General features: G+C 36.9%; 4 protein-coding genes across 7 annotated transcripts; 2 read left to right on the forward strand and 2 right to left on the reverse strand.

The window, feature by feature from the left end:
- Window positions 1-43: 43 nt before the first annotated feature.
- LOC106175286 (acyl-CoA desaturase) lies at window positions 44-4,219 on the reverse strand. 3 transcript variants are annotated; one of them, XM_013557207.3, is made up of 5 exons: window positions 4,063-4,219; window positions 2,498-2,721; window positions 1,816-1,946; window positions 1,352-1,557; window positions 44-879 (listed from the first exon to the last, which is right to left on the reverse strand). In XM_013557207.3, exons 2-5 carry the CDS (start codon window positions 2,700-2,702, stop codon window positions 447-449), a joined length of 975 nt encoding a protein of 324 aa, XP_013412661.2. In that variant the 5' UTR covers window positions 2,703-2,721; window positions 4,063-4,219; the 3' UTR covers window positions 44-446. The 3 variants fall into 3 exon arrangements, with proteins under 3 accessions (XP_013412661.2, XP_013412659.2, XP_013412660.2); XM_013557205.2 differs by lacking the exon at window positions 4,063-4,219 and adding an exon at window positions 3,027-3,142; XM_013557206.2 differs by lacking the exon at window positions 4,063-4,219 and adding an exon at window positions 3,020-3,125.
- A 2,044-nt stretch (window positions 4,220-6,263) lies between these two features.
- Window positions 6,264-12,550, reverse strand: LOC106175280 (major facilitator superfamily domain-containing protein 6). 2 transcript variants are annotated; one of them, XM_013557194.2, is made up of 4 exons: window positions 12,341-12,550; window positions 9,476-9,579; window positions 7,793-9,268; window positions 6,264-7,011 (listed from the first exon to the last, which is right to left on the reverse strand). In XM_013557194.2, exons 2-4 carry the CDS (start codon window positions 9,543-9,545, stop codon window positions 6,767-6,769), a joined length of 1,791 nt encoding a protein of 596 aa, XP_013412648.2. In that variant the 5' UTR covers window positions 9,546-9,579; window positions 12,341-12,550; the 3' UTR covers window positions 6,264-6,766. The 2 variants fall into 2 exon arrangements, with proteins under 2 accessions (XP_013412648.2, XP_013412647.2); XM_013557193.2 differs by lacking the exon at window positions 12,341-12,550 and adding an exon at window positions 12,234-12,340.
- Window positions 12,551-14,064: 1,514 nt separating this feature from the next.
- Window positions 14,065-15,315, forward strand: LOC106175261 (salivary C-type lectin 2). The gene is made up of 3 exons (XM_013557171.3): window positions 14,065-14,225; window positions 14,418-14,639; window positions 14,945-15,315. The coding sequence occupies exons 1-3, from the start codon at window positions 14,150-14,152 to the stop codon at window positions 15,205-15,207; spliced, it is 561 nt and encodes a 186-aa protein (XP_013412625.3). The 5' UTR covers window positions 14,065-14,149; the 3' UTR covers window positions 15,208-15,315.
- A 916-nt stretch (window positions 15,316-16,231) lies between these two features.
- Window positions 16,232-17,511, forward strand: LOC147763201 (C-type lectin mosGCTL-7-like). Its single transcript, XM_087009350.1, has 3 exons — window positions 16,232-16,398; window positions 16,607-16,831; window positions 17,151-17,511. The coding sequence occupies exons 1-3, from the start codon at window positions 16,323-16,325 to the stop codon at window positions 17,402-17,404; spliced, it is 555 nt and encodes a 184-aa protein (XP_086865476.1). The 5' UTR covers window positions 16,232-16,322; the 3' UTR covers window positions 17,405-17,511.
- Window positions 17,512-19,229: the final 1,718 nt, after the last annotated feature.

Raw genomic sequence — 19,229 nt, forward strand, 5'->3', positions numbered from 1 at the left:
AGGGGATCGACAACATTGATAAAAGTAATTAGAATTAAAAAAAAAAAAGTGGCAGTTAAAGCATAAGTGATATGTCAATTTCAAGAGGCACCAAGCAAGAACAACATATCTTAAGTACATATTATACTGCAGTACAAATGCACCTGTTTAACAAAAGTCATAAAATGCTTTCAAGTACTTAGTGTTTCCTTTAATTAAGATGCGCGAGACCCCTGTTCTTTGGTTTTAAGTTTCACATGAGTTCGCATGTTGTACATTAATAAAGCACAACGATAAAATTTGGAACATTGATATTCCCTAGTACGTTCGTACAAGGGTGGCCGGCTCCTCTATACTAATACACTGGTTGTGTGATTGCGTTGGAGATGTTCAACTAACGCAATCACTAACTGGCTATTGTGTTCGTATCACAATCAGTGCACATCATATATTGCCTAATAATAATTTCATTTATCTGTCACCTCACCAGTCCTTAACTTTCGTCGCATAACAAGTTCAGGAGATATTTTTCTCCTGTCATAAACTTGGCCAAAAACGGCCATGAGATCTAAGAAAGCAGTCGTGAGATTTAAACAATTACGCCATCCGAATTCGCTGGTGGAATAGTCATGAGGAAAAGTGTGATGGAAGTTATGGAATCCTTCTCCTATCGCTCCAAATGCTACCATTCTGTTTTCTCTAGGGTTGATGTTTTTGTCATACGGTCTGTTTCCGTATAAATGTGCGGCGCTATTGACCAGCCACGTCGCATTTAGTGCCGCACAGTACCGCAAGAGGGCGCATATGACGTAGGCAACCCAAATACTCTCGCCCCAGAAGTACCACGGAACCACCGTGGGGAGTATGAAACAGAACAGCAGAACAGATGGGTAGTAAAACCTGCAAGAATTAAAATAATTTCATGTTTGAATTTCATAGATATGAATAAATACCAGTTATAAAAATCCGCTACGATTGATAAAACTCGTCTCTCATATATGCATCTTTATGCATCTAAGAAGTAGCAGCTAGTATATGAATACACCAATTTATGATTCAACCTTCACGAACCTGCACGAAATAGTATAATAGATTCAGCTGCGGGTTTGGAATATACATAAAATATATATTGCCCTCACGATCTATCGCCCTTTTTAAAGGAGATTTACGTCTTTATTTCATTCAAAAAGATCAAAAACACTACGCACCACTATTAATTTTACATAATTTCACACAATGACTAATAGCACTAAAACTCCTTACGTTCAAGTACATTACACCATGAAAGTATATATGCTTCCATGGTTACACCCTGGCAAATAATATATTCACATTCGTCACTAAATTGATAAACAAAATCATGACTTCTTACTTTCTTTGATAAACGCACACAGGATCAGCGTAAAGGTCGCTTAAGTCAATCTGCTTCCCCTTGGTTTTGACATCGGGATGTTTTCTCACCAACAACCAGCCGATGTGCGCGAAGAAAAACCCGCGTAACGCGTTGTGGGGGTCTGCGTCCGTCTCCGAGTACTTGTGATGCACTCTGTGATCTCGGACCCACTCAATGATATCGTTCTGGAATGAAAAAAAGGGAAAGTGTTTGACCATAAATTCTACTTTTCTACTTGTACTTATAAGCCAATGTGCTTTGATACAAGTCCGTCCCTCCCCCCCCCCCCCCCCCCCCACCCACCCCCGGCTCACCTCCCGCGCGCGAGAGAGAGAGGCGATCGTTTTTTACGCTTGCTATATTAAAATACAATACAACATCGAAATGAAACATTACTTTTTAATCTTGCATTATTTACTTCGATGTCGGTATAGATGTTTTACCTGGAAAGCCAGAGATTGTAGACAAGCGAGGAAGGTCCTCAGAGGTAGTCTGGCCTTGTAAGACCGGTGAGACCACAGTCTGTGAGCACCTGCCGTGATGCCCATGGCGCTTCCTATGTACAGCAAGATGGCTGGAAGGTCAAGTCAATAGATCATCAATGTTAATTACTTGATCAAAACATTGGTCCCCTTCACACGCATGAGTAGCATAGTAGCCTCTACCCTTTCAGTAAAGTGGACATGCGTTTTAATCGTCATTTTCACAAGCTAGACAGACCGTGAGTCAATTGGGGGGGGGGGGGGGGGGGTTAATGCCCTTTGTACGCTTTTGGAAAAAGATAAAATGATGTATGATCGGAATGGCTAGGGTGTCATTTTTAGATTTTTACCTTGTACTCTCTGAAGGGGTGGGGTCTGGATAAAGTCTACTCTTTGTACACTTGTGAAAGTGATGATAAAATGGATGACCCCCTAATCCAGCATGACGTATTGTGGTCACATATGTTAAATGATTTGTCTTCCGCAAACTGAGAAACGGACAGATAAAAAAACCCATATCACAACCAAATATTGGATAATCTGAGACTCTGAGTTAGTTTTGAGTTCTTACTGAGAATGAATAATTAAGAAAATATCAATTCTTTGAAAAATTATGACAGGTCTACACACACGTTATACTTACCAAAGGCAATTGTGAGGAGTTTTGCTTGGGGAATGAGGAAAATGCCATAGACTGCCGAGATATGAAGTAACGAGAAAAGAACCACGTTCCTCCAAACAATTCTAATCGGCACTTGGACTTTTGGCTCTTCTTCTACAGCCGCTATATCATCGTAGAGTTCACCGACGGGTACAGGAGACGCATCAACCAGGTTTCTGGGAGCCATGTTACTACTATTCCGCTTCCTGGAGTTAAAGGTTTAGGGATTTATTCCAATATTGGTTTAAAATAAAATTTAAATTAAAATAAAATGAAACAAAATTTAACAAAGGAAAGAAGGCATCTAACCCAAAAATAAAATTTGGCATAACGCAAGGTTAGCTGAGAAAAGTCTTAATCCCAAAATTGTATGGTGAACTGAACTACTATCATCTTGGTTTCTTTTCAAAATAAGTATTTCCAAAGAAAAACCTCAGGTTGTTTTAAACATAAGTATGCACTATCTACAATCAATATGAAAATATATATATATATATAAAACACCTGTTACCAAGTTCCCATAAACAATCCCGTAGAAATGTTTAAAGCCTGATGTGGTTTTCAAACAACAATGTCTTCGACTGCGCGTTTTCGATTAAAATAACAGAGAAGCGCAGTGGTTTTATATATATACTGTAGATGTGTTTATCAAACTTTGGACCCGAGTGTATTTATGGGTCCATGATTAATAGATCTTGCACCGGAAATTATGGCCCTAGATGTCTTATATCTACCAATTATTAATGTTTTCCTGAAATCAGATTGAGGAAGATTCGGTAGAACGCCGTAGGTATGTAGTATATAAGCGTGTTGTTTACACAAAAGGCCTTCACAATCACTCACTGCGTCATAAGTGTACAGCGAGCGGCTATTTTTAGTATCTGTGACTGCATTTACATGTCAGAGATCGATTTATGAAGTAATAATAGGGTCATGGGCGAAAAACAAACGTCGCGCTTGACCACTGATGGACCATCACAAAGAATGTCACGCGAGAGAGACATCAGTCTGAACGAGCTACGAGTTAGTGACGTCATCTATATGTCAATTTATAAATAAAAACATATCAGCCCAACATAAGGCAGTGTGGAAATGCAAGCATAAAATATTTATTGTCTTGACTTATATTAATACCACTTTCTACTGTATCGTATTCGGCACAGTGCATTTTAACCGAGCCATAAAACTGCTCCTGCATTAAGTGACAAAAATTTATACAGCCTTGAATTATATATTTTTCTCTCATATAAAAATACTGGCTTCGCCTGCGGGTGAGCATTTACTGTTATTTAGAAAACATGAATATTTTGTAGAGTATACACGAGTATACAGGGTGTAGGCCTACATATGAACCAACGTACTTAATTTCTACTTTAAACGTCTTGCTTAAAAATTACATATAGATGACCGCAGTTTTCTTAATGATACCGATCATGCTGGCATTGTTATAAAGAATCACAACAAAAACAGTGAATAAGGCCGTAAGGCCTCGTTGACCAAATACTTAATCTATATCACAATATACAAGAGGCGACATTTAGGCCTACCTGTTATATTATCTCGATTTTTTCTTAGCCTTATCCACCTGTCGCAAAGGCTCCTGCTATCGTCGAGTGCTTTCAATCTACACGTGGAGCAGCTACTGGTACTACGTCGTATAATGCAATAATTTCACCGCAGACACATGACGTGTTAGGTGGCGTGACTCATGATCACAATCGGCAGATGAACACGTGGGTTTATGGATTTCCGGAAAGGGCTTATTTTTTTAACTGTTGCTTCACTTTATTGTGCTTTTATTAAATGTAGTCCTATTTATATAAATTGCTTACTTATTATTTTTTAAAAATGCCATTGTCACAATACAATAATAACAAATTTTACTGGTTTTAATGTTCAGGGTATACCTGAGTGTCAGAGAAGAATTTCATCAGCTGTGTTAAGTTATAATAATGAAGATGTCCTGATAGACATCGAAATATTGGAGGTTAAAACTATCTCAGTATTAGCTGTTGACTGAAGAAAAAATCAAATCATTATTAAACCTGAGTGCTTTTTGCCTATTCACTGAGACGATAATGAGCGCGTAGCCTACAGTGACGAACTGCATTGTTACTCGTGCTTATTTTCAAGCGTCACAGTATCAAGTTGTTATAGTACTACTAGTAGTGCTCACTTAAACTGATTAACACAATGTTTAAAATAGTAAGAATTTACAAGGTTCCTTAATGGTGTACATTACTTGCCTAGCTAGTAAATTGGACTTTTGCCCGGACAAAACGGATGTATGTCTTCTTGTGTTAATACAGACTTTACCATGCTTACATGTCTTGTGATTTGTGGACACGCTCACATAATATAGAAGCCGACAAAGCACATAGAAACTGATTTATAAATAATTGATTCATATACCAACATCCATGAATAAAAAACGACGCGGCGCGGTGTGATGTAATATATAAGCTACTACTGTGCTTGTAAGATGAAAATAATTCTAAATAGTTCACTTTTGATTGGCCTATCCTCAAAATGTAAATTTCAATATTGAGATAGACTTACTGCCTACATGTATGAGCTACTAGTAAATGTCTCTTTATCATTAATACTGCTGTCAACATAAGGTTAATTGATGTTTGAAAAATGTTATTTTATTTTATTTCATGATTGTTATTTTGCCAAAATGTAGCCTACATGTCATGGGCGACACAATCAGAGTGACCTAGATAGTTATAATTTAATACATCAGGGGAGTGACTGTAAAATGAAAGCATTGGTAACACGCGCGACCTTTTTTTTTCTTTTTGTTTGTTTTTTCTTTTTAAGCACGAACATATTTCTGAGTTTAGTGTCTAGCATTAATAACGTTATTAATACGTTAGGCCAAAAATGCATGTGTCAGATGCATATACGGATTTTTAACGTTTTCACTACTTCAAGCTGACATTTTCTTCTTTCAATAATTTATTATAAAATACGACCTGTTTTACTGAATGCATTTACAAGTCTCAGACCATATGACCATCTTTATCATCTTTATCTACGCCGGGAACCGGACATAGGCAAAAATCTTTATTCGGAATCATCTTGAAATTGTTACTCTAGCGATCTCATACCACATCTGTAAGTAGTTTCTATAATCGTGTTCAGTAGGTAATACTACCGTTCCGGGTAATGAATCGGCATTTTTTTAATGGCAGCGACTCGAATGCAATGAAAACATTGGAATCAAATTTTTAATATCAAAGCATTTCGTATCACATTACAGTGTAGGTTGTAGGCACATATGCGTTTCTCAGGTAATTAAAGTTATCATCTTGGTGGGTTTTAAGGGGTTTTGTTGTGTAAGGCTGCGTTCACAACCAGTTGATCCGCGTTACTTGACACGATGGAGATAGGCTACAGTGAAAAGGTTAGTGTCAAGTTAGCTCTGAAGCTCAGGGTGATGAACTTTGGTTGTAAATAACAAAAACACAGAAACGAATTTACACACTGCGCTCCTCCTCCTCCAGAACTATACTATTGTTGTTTTTTTTTTTTACATATTTCACATGTCATCTCTCACCCGAATATTATATAAGTGTCTGTTGTAAATGATTGATCAGTTATATACAACCTTCCTCTACAATAGTATAGTTCTGGAGCTCTATATAATCCTCAAAGATGGAATTACGGTTTTTACTACAGACTGCTGTTCATAAATAATTGACCAGATTCGCTCGATTTATTCATTTGATAAAAGCACAGCATAACTTTCAATGGGATGGCATACATTTCTTTATTCTTGAAGCAATATTGATATGTGAATACAGGACGAATAAATCACAGTTTTTGACGAAAGCAAAGACCTCCCCCTCCCCTCCACCTTTACATAAGTGCATGTGTATTACAGCGTAGATAATCTATATGATCCAAGGAATCCGCCCAATACCGTAGAATTATGTTGGGTTAGGGGTTTAATGTTAGGGATAACTGTCAATTACTTTTAACTGAAAAAGTTTACAAAGTCATCTGAATTCAGAAATCGATCTTTTACAGACCCTCTCCAAACTTAAAAGTGCTATGAGTCGTGCATAAAAAAGAAAAAGAAAGAACGAATTCACACACTGGTAAATTTAAATTAATGATAAAATTAATGATTTTTTTAATCTAAAAAAGACATAATAGTAAATATTTCAGCCGTTTGCAGCTAAGATCACCTCATTTACCCAACTCTTAGACAAAAAAAGGAAAAAGAAAGAAAAAAATCCATAGTCAATTTGTATACGCAGAGTCCAAACTAGTCAGCATAGGCTGCTTCAAGGTAGTATAATTATCTTCTTCCTCTATAAGCTCCCCTTTGTCTGTCGGATCTGGTCTGCGCTTGCGGACCACGAAATGTTCCAACGGCCACACTATGGCCAGCACCACCAGCGCAGAGACAGCAGATCCACGAAACGTGACAACACCGCCAAATTTGTTGTAAATCTGTCCAGCTACAAGGGATCCGATCCCAAGCCCTAAAAAGATATCAATCATTTCACTTCTGTATATTGCTTTACATTTTATCAAAAAAATGGAGTATAGATGAGGCAGCGCCAGAATGATGTGTCTCGGGGAAAACAGTGAATATTTAAATTTGTAGAATGCCAAAACTGGTACTACGTCATGTTTGACACAAATGCTCATTTCGACCCAAGACCCAGCGTGATATACAAAATATAATATTCAATAACCGCTGTTCTGTGTAGTATGCTAGCACGTTCTCCACAACAGCATTAAGGTTTTGAAGTTGGGAAATGAAAAACGGACGCTTGTTGCGAACATAGGCTCTCTGATTGCCTATAATCTTAACAAAAAATTTAAAAAGTATTCAGCAGCATACTTTTTTTTACAAAAGTTATATTTTAAATAATTAGTGTTTAATAATGGTTTGTGTTAATATGCTATTTTAATCTAAATAGGACTCATTCTCAATGAAACCAGATCTACGTAGACCGATAGGCCTACAACTGCGTGGGGACTCTCGCTGAAAGCAATCAGATTAACATGCATCCTCCTGGCGTAAAGTGAAATACAGAAGAGCTGGTGATTATGCAACTACGTTGGATACAATAAGCGTACTTAGATGTTAATCTGATTGCATTCAGCGAGAGTCCCCACGGGGTTAATCAATCTACGTAGAACGATAATTTCATTGGGAATGAGCCTATACTCATAGCCTTGTCAAAACACCTCCTCACTTTGCGTTACTGTGACACAAGCATCAGATTTGGTTATTCCTAAACCTGAGACACTTACCCAGTCCCCAGTGTATTCCTCCCACCAGGCCCTGTAAAGTGGCCGCCATCCCGGGCGGGGCTATAACGCCCGTATACTCCGTCACTGCCGCCATCATGAGGCCGAACGTGATACCGTTAATAGGCTCTATCAACAGGACATGCCACGGGTTGACCAGAAGTGAATAGGAAGCAAAGCGAACCGAAAAGAAAAACAGAGTCAAGTAAAAGACCGGCCTGTGCCCAGTTTTGGAAAGTATCCAGCCTGAAATGCAGAACACTATCGTCTCTGCTCCTGCTGCGACTACGGTGGCCAGACCCATAAGGCTTTTAGGAGCGCATAGTTCTTCAAGATACCAATTTAGGAATGTTGCCAGTACCCCAGCGTACATGCCGAAAATTAACATTATTATTAGGAATATGGTGATCTCTAAATCCTTCAAGAGATCTGACAGGTTTTTCAGTAGCTGGGCGCAGTGTATGTCTTTGTCCATGTTAACGAAGAAGGCAGATACCGCAGCTAGGAGTGAAAATGTCACGTAGAGCAGGAACGCAGGAAGAAAATTTGACTCCGATTTCGGTCCGCCCACCATGTCCATGAGTTCCCCGGAGAAGTACGCAAAAAGTGCCCACCCAACGGTGCCGAATACTCTCGTTCGACCCCATTTGGTAATATCTTCATCTGTTAACGCAACCAATGTTACTGCGTCTATAATTCTAAAACACGGAACGTGAAATAGCAGGTAAAGTAAATAAAGGAGGAAGAACAGGCAAAATATTGAAAAGTGGTCCGTCGCTAAGTCATAGATTTTATTGTCTTTGGCTGAGGGCTGTTCGCAGATCAGATCACACTTTAAATTGAGTGATGAATTGGCTTTGACTGAATCAAAGCGAGAACCAAACACGTGGAATGATGTCACCGAATACCGGGGACAACCCATATCAGCAGTCTGCACCAACGATATATTTTCCACGACAAGATTGGTCTTGTATTCGAATTCTTGGCAATATATATAGCGTTCTCTTTTGATTGTTTTACAGAGTTGTATGGGATGTATTGAATAATAAAGATCATTGCCATTTGTTGTGTCAACGCTAGTTCTAGTGCATAACAGCCTGCAGTTCTCTGTGACACGGAGTGAATTTTCCTCCTGATTTGAGTGGTCACACTGGATTTTATTCTCCAAATTTTGTCCAATAAATTGGCATTTACTGACGGTGAGCATCCTTTCATTTGCTTGCATAAATACCTGAACGGATCCTTCGGTGTTTTGTACTCTTGGAAGAAAGTAACTAGCTGACAGAAGTAGTGGACTCACAGTTGTACACAGAATCAACACTGCCTTGTGTTTGTGATATTTATCGGCCAGCATACACCATATTGGAGTCACGAAGAAACATATAAAAGGCATAACTCCTATGATTATTGCGGATTCCGAAGCTGTGAGGCCAATGTACTTCATGTATATGGGTATATACGGTATTAATGACGACATGCCTGAAATAAATTTTATACATTTTAGAATGCAAAGGAATGAACCATTTTGATTCGTTACACTTATAAATGTGGATCATACCCTAAATACACAGTTAGTGGACTTGAATCTGACAAAAGAGAATTATTAACGGGAATTTCAAAGACTAGGTGTCTAAGAGATTTATGTTGACAGAAAAAAATTCAAAAGACAAAATTGAACAATCGTACCTGCGCAATTCAGGAAGTAGTACGCTTTGTAGGGCAAAAGCTTTTTGTTGATGACGATGGGACACTTCATAATTGACGTAACCTACTGGTCTGCGCTTCTAGATCTAAAAAAAAAACATAAACACATAAATACATGCTATCTTTGACTTTGTGTTTTATATATTTTTCATGTAGGCTATTGCAAAACTATACATAGATGGCAAATTATCAGCATTATCAGTAATCGTAGTGTATTTATTTTAGAAAGGTGATATTTGGCAGACGAACACAAATCTTTTTGGTTGAAAGTCTAATTCAATTCGTTTTATTTGTCCAAGTAAAATTCAAGCATTTTGCTTAAAAAGCACATACACATGATAATATAATAAACATTATAATCCGATGAAACATTGATCAAGCACTGTCTTGTCTTTATAACGAATATTTTGTTTATTTAACATTTTTTAATTTTCGAATGGCTTCTTGATATCTACTTAATATCATGCTTTTAACACTTCAAATATAGGAATGATACAAGTTTAATTTTAAAGCATTATGATCTCCACATTGTTAATTTACACTTCTCTTTTGTAACCAATGATTTTCATATTACTATGTGATTTTTTAAACATTCATTCAATCTTCATTCTATTCATCCGTCGTTTCATTCATCCTTTCATGCATACATTTATGCTTTCATTAATGTGTCCAGTTTTTTAGGCCCTCTTTGTTTTGCTTGTCACGTAGACCCTCATCTGCCATTATTTTTTGTCTCCTGTTTCTAAACTTACATACAAAAATTCAGCATTTCAACGTTTTATGCTCATTTTTTTGTATTTTTGCTATTGTATTTCAAAACTACCAGAGGCAAGCTCGTTTTTATCGACAACACACGCAATTACATTTAAGCATTATTTTTAGTGCTGCAAAGTTTGAATGCCACCAAGAAAATAATTTAAATTTAACATTAATATGTGACGTTTATTTTTTAAATACCGATTTACAACGCCTCCGACGTCCTTTACAAATGTTTTAAACAAGCATTAATCATTTTTATGCTCAAAAGAAATATTTTCGCCAAGATATCACATGAAACAGTATCTTGGCAACCATAATACAAGTGTTTATTGTTCTTATGCAGCACTAGCATGGAACATATAACTGCAGTCCAGTCATTAAAGCATATATGTATCAAACATTGAGCACTCACGTTGTTTACTTTTCTCATAATAGAGATACATTAAGAATGAAAAAGAAAAAACTATGCAGAACTTACGGCTGTTTATTTTAATGTTCTTTATCATTAGCGACCCCTCATTTATTTCAGTTTCCCTGTTTTTTTCCCATTATCTACTCTCACTCTGCAGATACGTCAATCTAAATTTAGTGCCCCTCTCATTAATATGCATTACATTCAGGTACTAGTGCTGGCGTAGTCACGGTGATGTATATTGTTATAATAATAATCAGATTATGCAACTTATTCATTGTCTGTTCTCACCTTACAGACATCAACAGACTGGGTAACAGGAAATATTATTTATTTCTTTTATGTTGACAAGATGCGTGCAAAAATCATTCCAAATTTATATATTTATGATTTATATTCCAAATATATAAGTACCTCGTTTTCTAAGCTGTCGAATTTAAATCATTTTTTATACTCTGGGAATCATAAGACAGGTAAAATGCACCCAAAGAAACCCCCTTCTTTTCTCTCTTTCACACACACACACACACACACACACACACATACACACACACACACACTTGCACGCACCCGAGCAAGAGTTGTCTTCAAAATGTCAAAATTACTTATAATTACTGTAATTTTTCCAAATGTGTAACATACGAAATGCTCCTAAAATATTTATCATTTAAGAATAAACTAGTATATTTTGTAGTAGGTCTGCGTTTTATACAGATCTAGGGTGCAGGATGCCTGGAGTTGATTCTTTTTAGATAAATTTAACATAGCCAAACCAATCAATACAAGTGATTAACGTTAATATATACTCAGGTGTTCCAGCCATTAACTAAGAAATCTGCGGGTACGCTGCGTTGAGATTTGGCTTTTAGCATTAATTGATATGCATTCAATAAATAAATGAATCTCTCCTAATGGCTTTGTTGTCTTTCCCTGATCCAAGGGCTATTCTATATCAATATCAAAGTCTAACATCATATAATGACAAGCATTCATCTTTATCTGTTTATGTCTTCTAACTGATTTAATAAAACTCACTGAGACAAGACGTGTCAATTCTTTTTTTACTACGTAAACATTTATCCACTTCCCGTAAATCAAAGGAAAAAAAATAAGCATGAACAGTTAACATATTTTTTGTCATTGGGTGTCATATTACGTCCTACACTACATATATTGATGCATGGTGTTCAGGTAGTCAGACAAACCATACACTATAGCTATATAATCTATGTACATGCAACTACCTGTACTGTGTTCACCAAGGATGTATATGAAACATGCACCTCTTTATGCACAGAGAGACTGACTTTTCGTTGTTAATTTGATTGATTTAATACTATGTCTACCTTTAGTCGATTGTGTGTCATCTTATCTTCGATAGGTTAAGGTGAGCCCTGTAGTAATATAGCTCCTAGGTCAGTGTGCAGCACGACATCATACAAGTGCCGAGTCGTGCATTAAACTGGACTAAACTGCGGGTTTTAACTGTATAACTATTATCTAATTCGGTGGTGAGTGCCATTAAAACTAAATATACTGTTGCGCCACGTAGTATGCACATCGTATTACCTTTCTGCGTTATTTCCACCACTATTCTAGCCCCTTATGTGTCAGGTGGCCGCGCAGAGATCATTTTAGGTCTAGACTAGCAAAACACATTACGTGTACGAAGTTACCTGATAAAATCCCAGTATCCCCAGTTTGACACACCTGCGTCTGATGTCCTCGTGACGTTTCGTATACCTGTACAAGGCTAAGTGGGGAACGGGTGTGTGGGCATGGTGGCTAAACTCAAATAACTTATGCATGTATTTTTTGACATGCCCTACTTTGACATGCCTCAGAGCAAGCTTTCAGCTCTTCTATTTACAATACTAACCCTGAAGTTGACAATAGAGAGGACTGCGTTATTGACCTCAATAACTACAAGAGCCTATGCATGCATGCAAAAAAAAAAAACGAATAATTTGTAATCAATATTTGAGGAACTACTATCGTAATACAATTTTATGCACACGATAAAATTTTTCAATAGTCAAGTGTATATGAATAATTATATGACTATCACCCTATTAATGGTTGCCTGTATCAAAACCTGTTACGCACGCAGTTGCATTATTCACATTAATGGTCGGTCTCTGTATCTGGTGTCGCCTGCTTAATTTAAACATCAGGAGAGAAATGCTGCAGGCAAAGACTCGTCCTTTATCCGTATCGTTATCTTTTTTCCAATGTAATACTACACTTTCTGTTGACATGGTTTTTTAATGACCACGTCGCATGGGTGCATGAGTGGAAAATTGAAGTCATCTTTATATTATTTTCACATTTCTGACCTTCTATAAATTACCTGTAATTTCAAAAGTATTGTGCTTTATATATATCTTTTGTAGGCAAGTACTGACCGTGACATATGCCGAGGCTCGGACCACCATTTGTTTCTTGAACTAAATTCCCTGTCGTTCTGAATGCCGTGTGCAGGCACTGCTTTCCACTATCACACGAAATATGCTAAGTAACATTAAGCCGGTGTTTAATTTTTTTCTACGGGTACGTTGTATATCCCTTATATGACTTTATGTTGCTTGTTATATTTCTTTTTAATTTTACTTACTATATATGTGGAAGTGGACAGTAGCGTCTGCACACTGAAGGGTCGGATTCTTAATTTATTAAACATTTTAAACTGTGATATCAAGGGTTGACTGGTAATGATTGCGATTGCTGCGCTCTGGTTGAGAAATAATGCATTCGGAAAAAATCACTGCTATAGTATTGCGTGGCTTAGATGTTGTCTGGTAGATTGTCATCATCATAATGATATTAAAAACATTTATTATTTGCAACCAGATGTTGGATAAATTACGTCTATAATACTAAAAATGGCGAGTCTAAGAAATTCGATATTTTAATATAATAATATTTTAAAAAAGAACTTTAAGACATTTTGAAAGTTGGTTATATTTGGTCAAAATTATGAGATGTAGATGCCCCACGAGCCATACACGATATTAAGATCAAATGGTCGGAAGTGCATAATGGGCGGCGGGAAGGGGGGGGGGGTACAATTTGTTGCAAGATCGCATAAATATGGTGGGGCCATGTTGTAAAAAGCAGTAAACTAAAAGTTTTTAAAGAATCCGTGTTCTTTATTCTTATAGGTAGCCAGTAATTTTGTTTGAGAATAGGGGTATTGTGACTGTCACCAGGTTCGCCTAAGAACTCGTAGAGAGATATTTTGAATGTGTTGATAAATCGCGAATTTGTTTCCTTGTAACATACATTTTTATCTGAGACTTAAATTGGGTTATGCATGACTGAACTTATCTCAGAAGGAAATATTTCTGCCGTTTTCCCATAGGAGTGGAAGCTGATTAACCCATTTGACTCAGTTTTTATAACTCAGCATAGACTATATAAGAAGCCTTTTGGGTCGCTTATTCCATTCAGTCAGTTTTTTGGTCTGTTGATTACATATATCATTCATGGCGGTTGAAGGACCCATGCAGTGCGTCTTGCTCAGCATCCTCCTAGCGGTAACAAGCGGAAGTGCATCGCCAAGTAAACGTTTTATTAACGTTATTACAATTTATTCTAATGAGTAAAGTCATTTTTAAATTAACTTCTATGAATTTCGTTAATGAACCTATTAACTACATTTGTTTAATGGCTATCATTTAATCAGAGAACAGTTGAAAAACACCAGCAGTAGGCTAAAGTATCGCTCAAAGGATTTTTTTTCGTCAACATAAGTTCTTCGAGGAAACCTGGCTCTGCGTCAGATACCACCAACGTGGCCGCTGTGCCCCAATGGTTTCACCATATTGGGAGGGAAATGTTACTACTTTGACATCATCCACCTCTCAACGTGGATTGAGAGTAACCATTTTTGTGAAGCCTTCGGCGCTAAATTGGTCAGTGTTGAGACGAAAGAAGAGCATATGGCAATAAGAGGACAACTGCTGAGATATAAAGGTCAGATTTTTTCTATTCCTTACTAAATTGCCTGTAGGACGCCCTATAGGTCTTTAAGACCTATAGGTTTCCGATCTGAAACATTTGGGCCATTTCCGTTAGGGTTGACCCATAGACATAACAGACATAGGTATATTTGTAAAACTAATGTGAATCTGAAGAAAAAGATTATATGTGTGAAGCTCTAAATCTCTAAATGTTATAAAAGTCGAGGACAGCACTGGGTTTAATATACATATACTGATAACATTAGGTGTACTGTAATACTGTATATACTGTAATAAACAAACCATATTTATTTTTAGATTCATATAAGTCTCTGGGATTCTGGACGAGTGGACATGACATCCTTCAGTCAGGACACTGGGTATGGGCTTCCACCTATTCCCCTATCGGTTCATTCACAGCCTGGGGGCCAGGCGAACCAAACCACCCAGACACAGAGCATTGCCTTCAATACTACAAAGCGACCAGCTACACATACGAATGGAATGACCGCGGGTGTAATGCAAAAGAACATTTTATTTGCGAAAAGGAGATCACAATGCCGATTTCATTTGGTTTATGAAATGTACGCGACAAACTGTTGTGAACTATGCGGCTAACTATGAATGTGCTTTGGTAGATTTATTATAGCCTGGTGGAGTTGAAGAATTAAACGATTTGCAGACTGTGATTGACTTGTTTGAAATGTATGATGCATCTAATTAGCTTATGTTATACCTCTCAGTCCGTCAGAATGTTTGTATGTTTGATAACACTTATATGACTTTATGCTACTTGCTATATTTGTCTTAATTTTACTTGCTATATATGTGGAAGTTGACAGTAGCGTCTGCACACAGAAGGGTCGGATTCTTAATTTATAAAACATTTTAAACTGCGATATCAAGGGTTGACTGGTAATGATTGCGATTGCTGCGCTCCGGTTGAGAAATAATGCATTCGGAAAAAAAATCCCTGTTCTAGTATTGAGTGGCTTAGATGTTGCCTGGAAGATCATCATCATAATGATATTAATAATAATATTTATTTGCAACCAGATGTTTGATGTTACTTTCGTAATACTAAAATGGCGATTCTAAGAAAGACATATTGGAAATTATAACATTTAAGATTTTCAAGAACTGCATTAGAATTGTTAATTTTGGATGTATTTGGTCAAAAATATGAAATTATTGAAAAGTAATAGAGATGTTGAGACCACACTAGCCATACACGGTATTAAGATTAAAAGGTAGGAGGTGCGTGATTGGCGGGGTGAGCCGTTACAAGATTGCATAAATATGGTGGGGCCACGTTTTAAAAAGCAGCATGAGCACAAACTAAACGTTTTAAAAGAAGCCGTGCTTTTATGGGTAGCCAGTGAAGTTGTTTGAGAATAGGGGTCATGTGGCTTTCTCCAGAATTGCGGGTAAGAACTCGAGCAGACATATTTGGAATGTGTTGATAAATCGAGAATTTGTTTCCTTGTAACATACATTTTTATCTGAGAGTTAAATTGGGTTATGCATGACTGAACTTATCTCAGAAGGGAAGATTTCTGCAGTTTTCCCATAGGAGTGGAAGCTGATTAACCTATTTGACCGAGTTTTTATAACTCAGCATTGAGTATATAAGAAGCCTTTTGGGTCGCTTATTCCATTCTGTCAGTTTTTAGGCTGTTGATTACATATATCATTCATGGCGGTTGAAGGACCTTTGCAGTGCGTCTTGCTCAGCATCCTCCTAGCGGTAACAAGCGGAAGTGCATCGCCAAGTAAACGTTTTATTAACGTTATTACAATTTATTCTAATGAGTAAAGTCATTTTTAAATGAACTGCTATGAATTTCGTTAATGAACCTACAACTGTATTAAATTCATTTGTTTAATGGCTATCATTTAATCAGAGAACAATTGAAAAACACTAGCAGAAGGCTTAAGTGTCGCTCGAAGGATAATTTCGTATTTTTTCGTCAACATAAGTTCTTCGAGGAAACCTGGCTCTGCGTCAGATACCACCATCGTACTGGACACTGTGCCCCAATGGTTTCACCATATTGGGAGGGAAATGTTACTACTTTGACACCACCCACCTCGCAACGTGGATTGAGAGTAACCATTTTTGTGAAGCCTTCGGCGCTAAATTGGTCAGTGTGGAGACGAAAGAAGAGCATACGGCAATAAGAGGGCACCTGCTGAAATATGACGGTCAGTTTTTGTCTGTCGCTTACTAAATTGCCTGTAGGACGCCCTATAGGACTTTAAGACTCTAAAAGAGTTCTAACAGACAACCTATAGGTTTCCTATCTGAGACATTTGGGCCATTTCCGTTAGGGTTGACCCATACATATAACAGTTATAGGTATATTTGTAAAACTAATGTGAATCTGAAGAAAAAGATTATATGTGTGAAGCTGCTCTAAATGTTACAAAAGTCGAGAACAGCACCGGTTTTAATATACATATACTGATGACATTAGGTTAACTGTAATATATACTGTAATAAACAAACAATGTTTATTTTTAGGTTCATATGATGGTACGGCCTTCTGGACAAGTGGACATGACATCCTTCAGCCAGGTTACTGGGTGTGGGCTTCCACCTATTCCCCTATCGTTTCATTCACAGCCTGGGCTCCAGGCGAACCAAGCAGCCCAAACGAGCATTGCCTTGTTTACTACAAAGGGGTCCAATACCAATGGAATGACGGACCTTGCGACGATAAGCAACATTTTATTTGCGAAAAGGAGATCACAATGCCGATTTCATTTGGTTTGTGAAATGCACGGGACAAATTGTTGTAAACTATACGGCTAACTATGAATGTGCTTTTGTAGATTTATTACAGCACAATGGAATTGAATAATGAAACGATTTGCAGACAGTAGTTGACTTATTTGAAACAATCTTATGATTCATCTGAAAATCTTAAGTTATACCTAGGCTTATCTTCAGGTCAAAATCGCACTAAAAGGTTTATAAATTAGTCGTGACTTGACCAAGGCGCAAAGAAAAGTTTCTGAACTTAGATATTTTCTTTGACTGTTCATCTGAAATATGATCAATATAACAATAGATCACTTGATGTTGCAGGGAGTTGGGGGTAATGCAGCTGTACTCTAGAGATTTTTGAAAAAAAAAGAGATTTATTTTGATACCTTTAATTAGAGATTTTGCCTTTTCAAATCTCTCAGTCCGTCAGAAAAGCCTTACGCTTTCTTTCTTGAACTAAAATCACATCAAGCACTCCAGTTCACTTCCACCTGAAATGTACTAGATTACATTTAAACATTGCAACAATTTAAAACATGTCTGTATAAAAAACATTAACATGATCTATTTTGGGGGGAAGGGGATTGGCAGGTAATGATTGCGGTTGCTACACTCTGGTTGAGAAATAACGCAATCAGACAAAAATCACAGACGTGGTATTGTTGTATTGCAGATCATGTGTGGATCACACGGGAATACAGAGGCACTCATAGCATTTGAACACTATACTTATGGAGGTTAAATAGAAAATGGAACTGATAAGAAGTAAACGTTTATCAATAACTCTCAAACTTATCACCAACGAAATTTAAATATATAAATGTTTATTCTACGGTTTTGGTTTGATTTATTTATTATATCTTTATCTTTTTTTCCTTTATCATTATATTGAATTTTCTTTTTTTTTCAGTTTTTGTTTTGTCCTTCTATTTCTTTTTCTTCTTCTAATTATAATTGTTTTCTTTGCCCATTATCCATTTTCCAAACTTTCTAAGATTCAATTTTGCTCGTATCGCTTCCACACTGTATAGCTCATTGCTTATGATATGCAAAAATGATATCCACTGCATGGATGCTTTGACTTAGTCAAAGTCCTCAGCGGATGAGGTCAGGTATTATTTTCAAAATGACAACAACAAACTTACAAGTAGAGCTAAAATAAGATTTCGCATTTAACTTGCTAGAGAAGTGATTATAATTATGCAAACAAGTTGAAATTTAGCCTGTGGCATGAGACAAATTTTTGCAGAGAGACGGTTGTTTGAAAATGAATATTGGCGGAACTGGGGGACAAAAAATGGAATAAAACAATTTTCCCGATAGTTTTTGAGTACATAATGACCAGATTACTGTCGCTTTCAAAAGCAAAAATTGGCCGTTAAATTTACATTAATTTTTTAACCCACTTTTTAAAACCGCTTTGATTAAGCAAAGTCTTGTTTGTATTTGCATTTGATAAATATTGAAACATTTAACTGTGACATGCATACTAGTATAAATGCATGCTCTTCTTCAATAAAACAAAACAAAATAAAATTAAAATGTTAAAGAAAATTTAAATCTCAGGAATAGATTCTTTAAAAGAGAGTTAACCAGTGCTTCGCCGAACTGTCATGGCATTTCGGGGAAGGTTGATCATCAAGGATTTGCATATTCTAAATTACGTAATTGTTCAGGCAATGGACATTCAATATCAACAAGGGCCATGAATAATTGGAACACGGACTAAACATCTAGTGGACACATTTCAAGTTCTGTTAAAGTTTTATTTCGTGACCTGTGTGTGCTTGGTGCAGTCTGAATATTTATGCAGGTACGTTTTTCGCAAGGACG

Source organism: Lingula anatina, chromosome 3 (assembly GCF_051362555.1).
Source record: "Lingula anatina isolate TDL-2025a chromosome 3, LinAna3.0, whole genome shotgun sequence".
Classification (NCBI taxonomy): Eukaryota; Metazoa; Brachiopoda; class Lingulata; order Lingulida; family Lingulidae; genus Lingula; species Lingula anatina.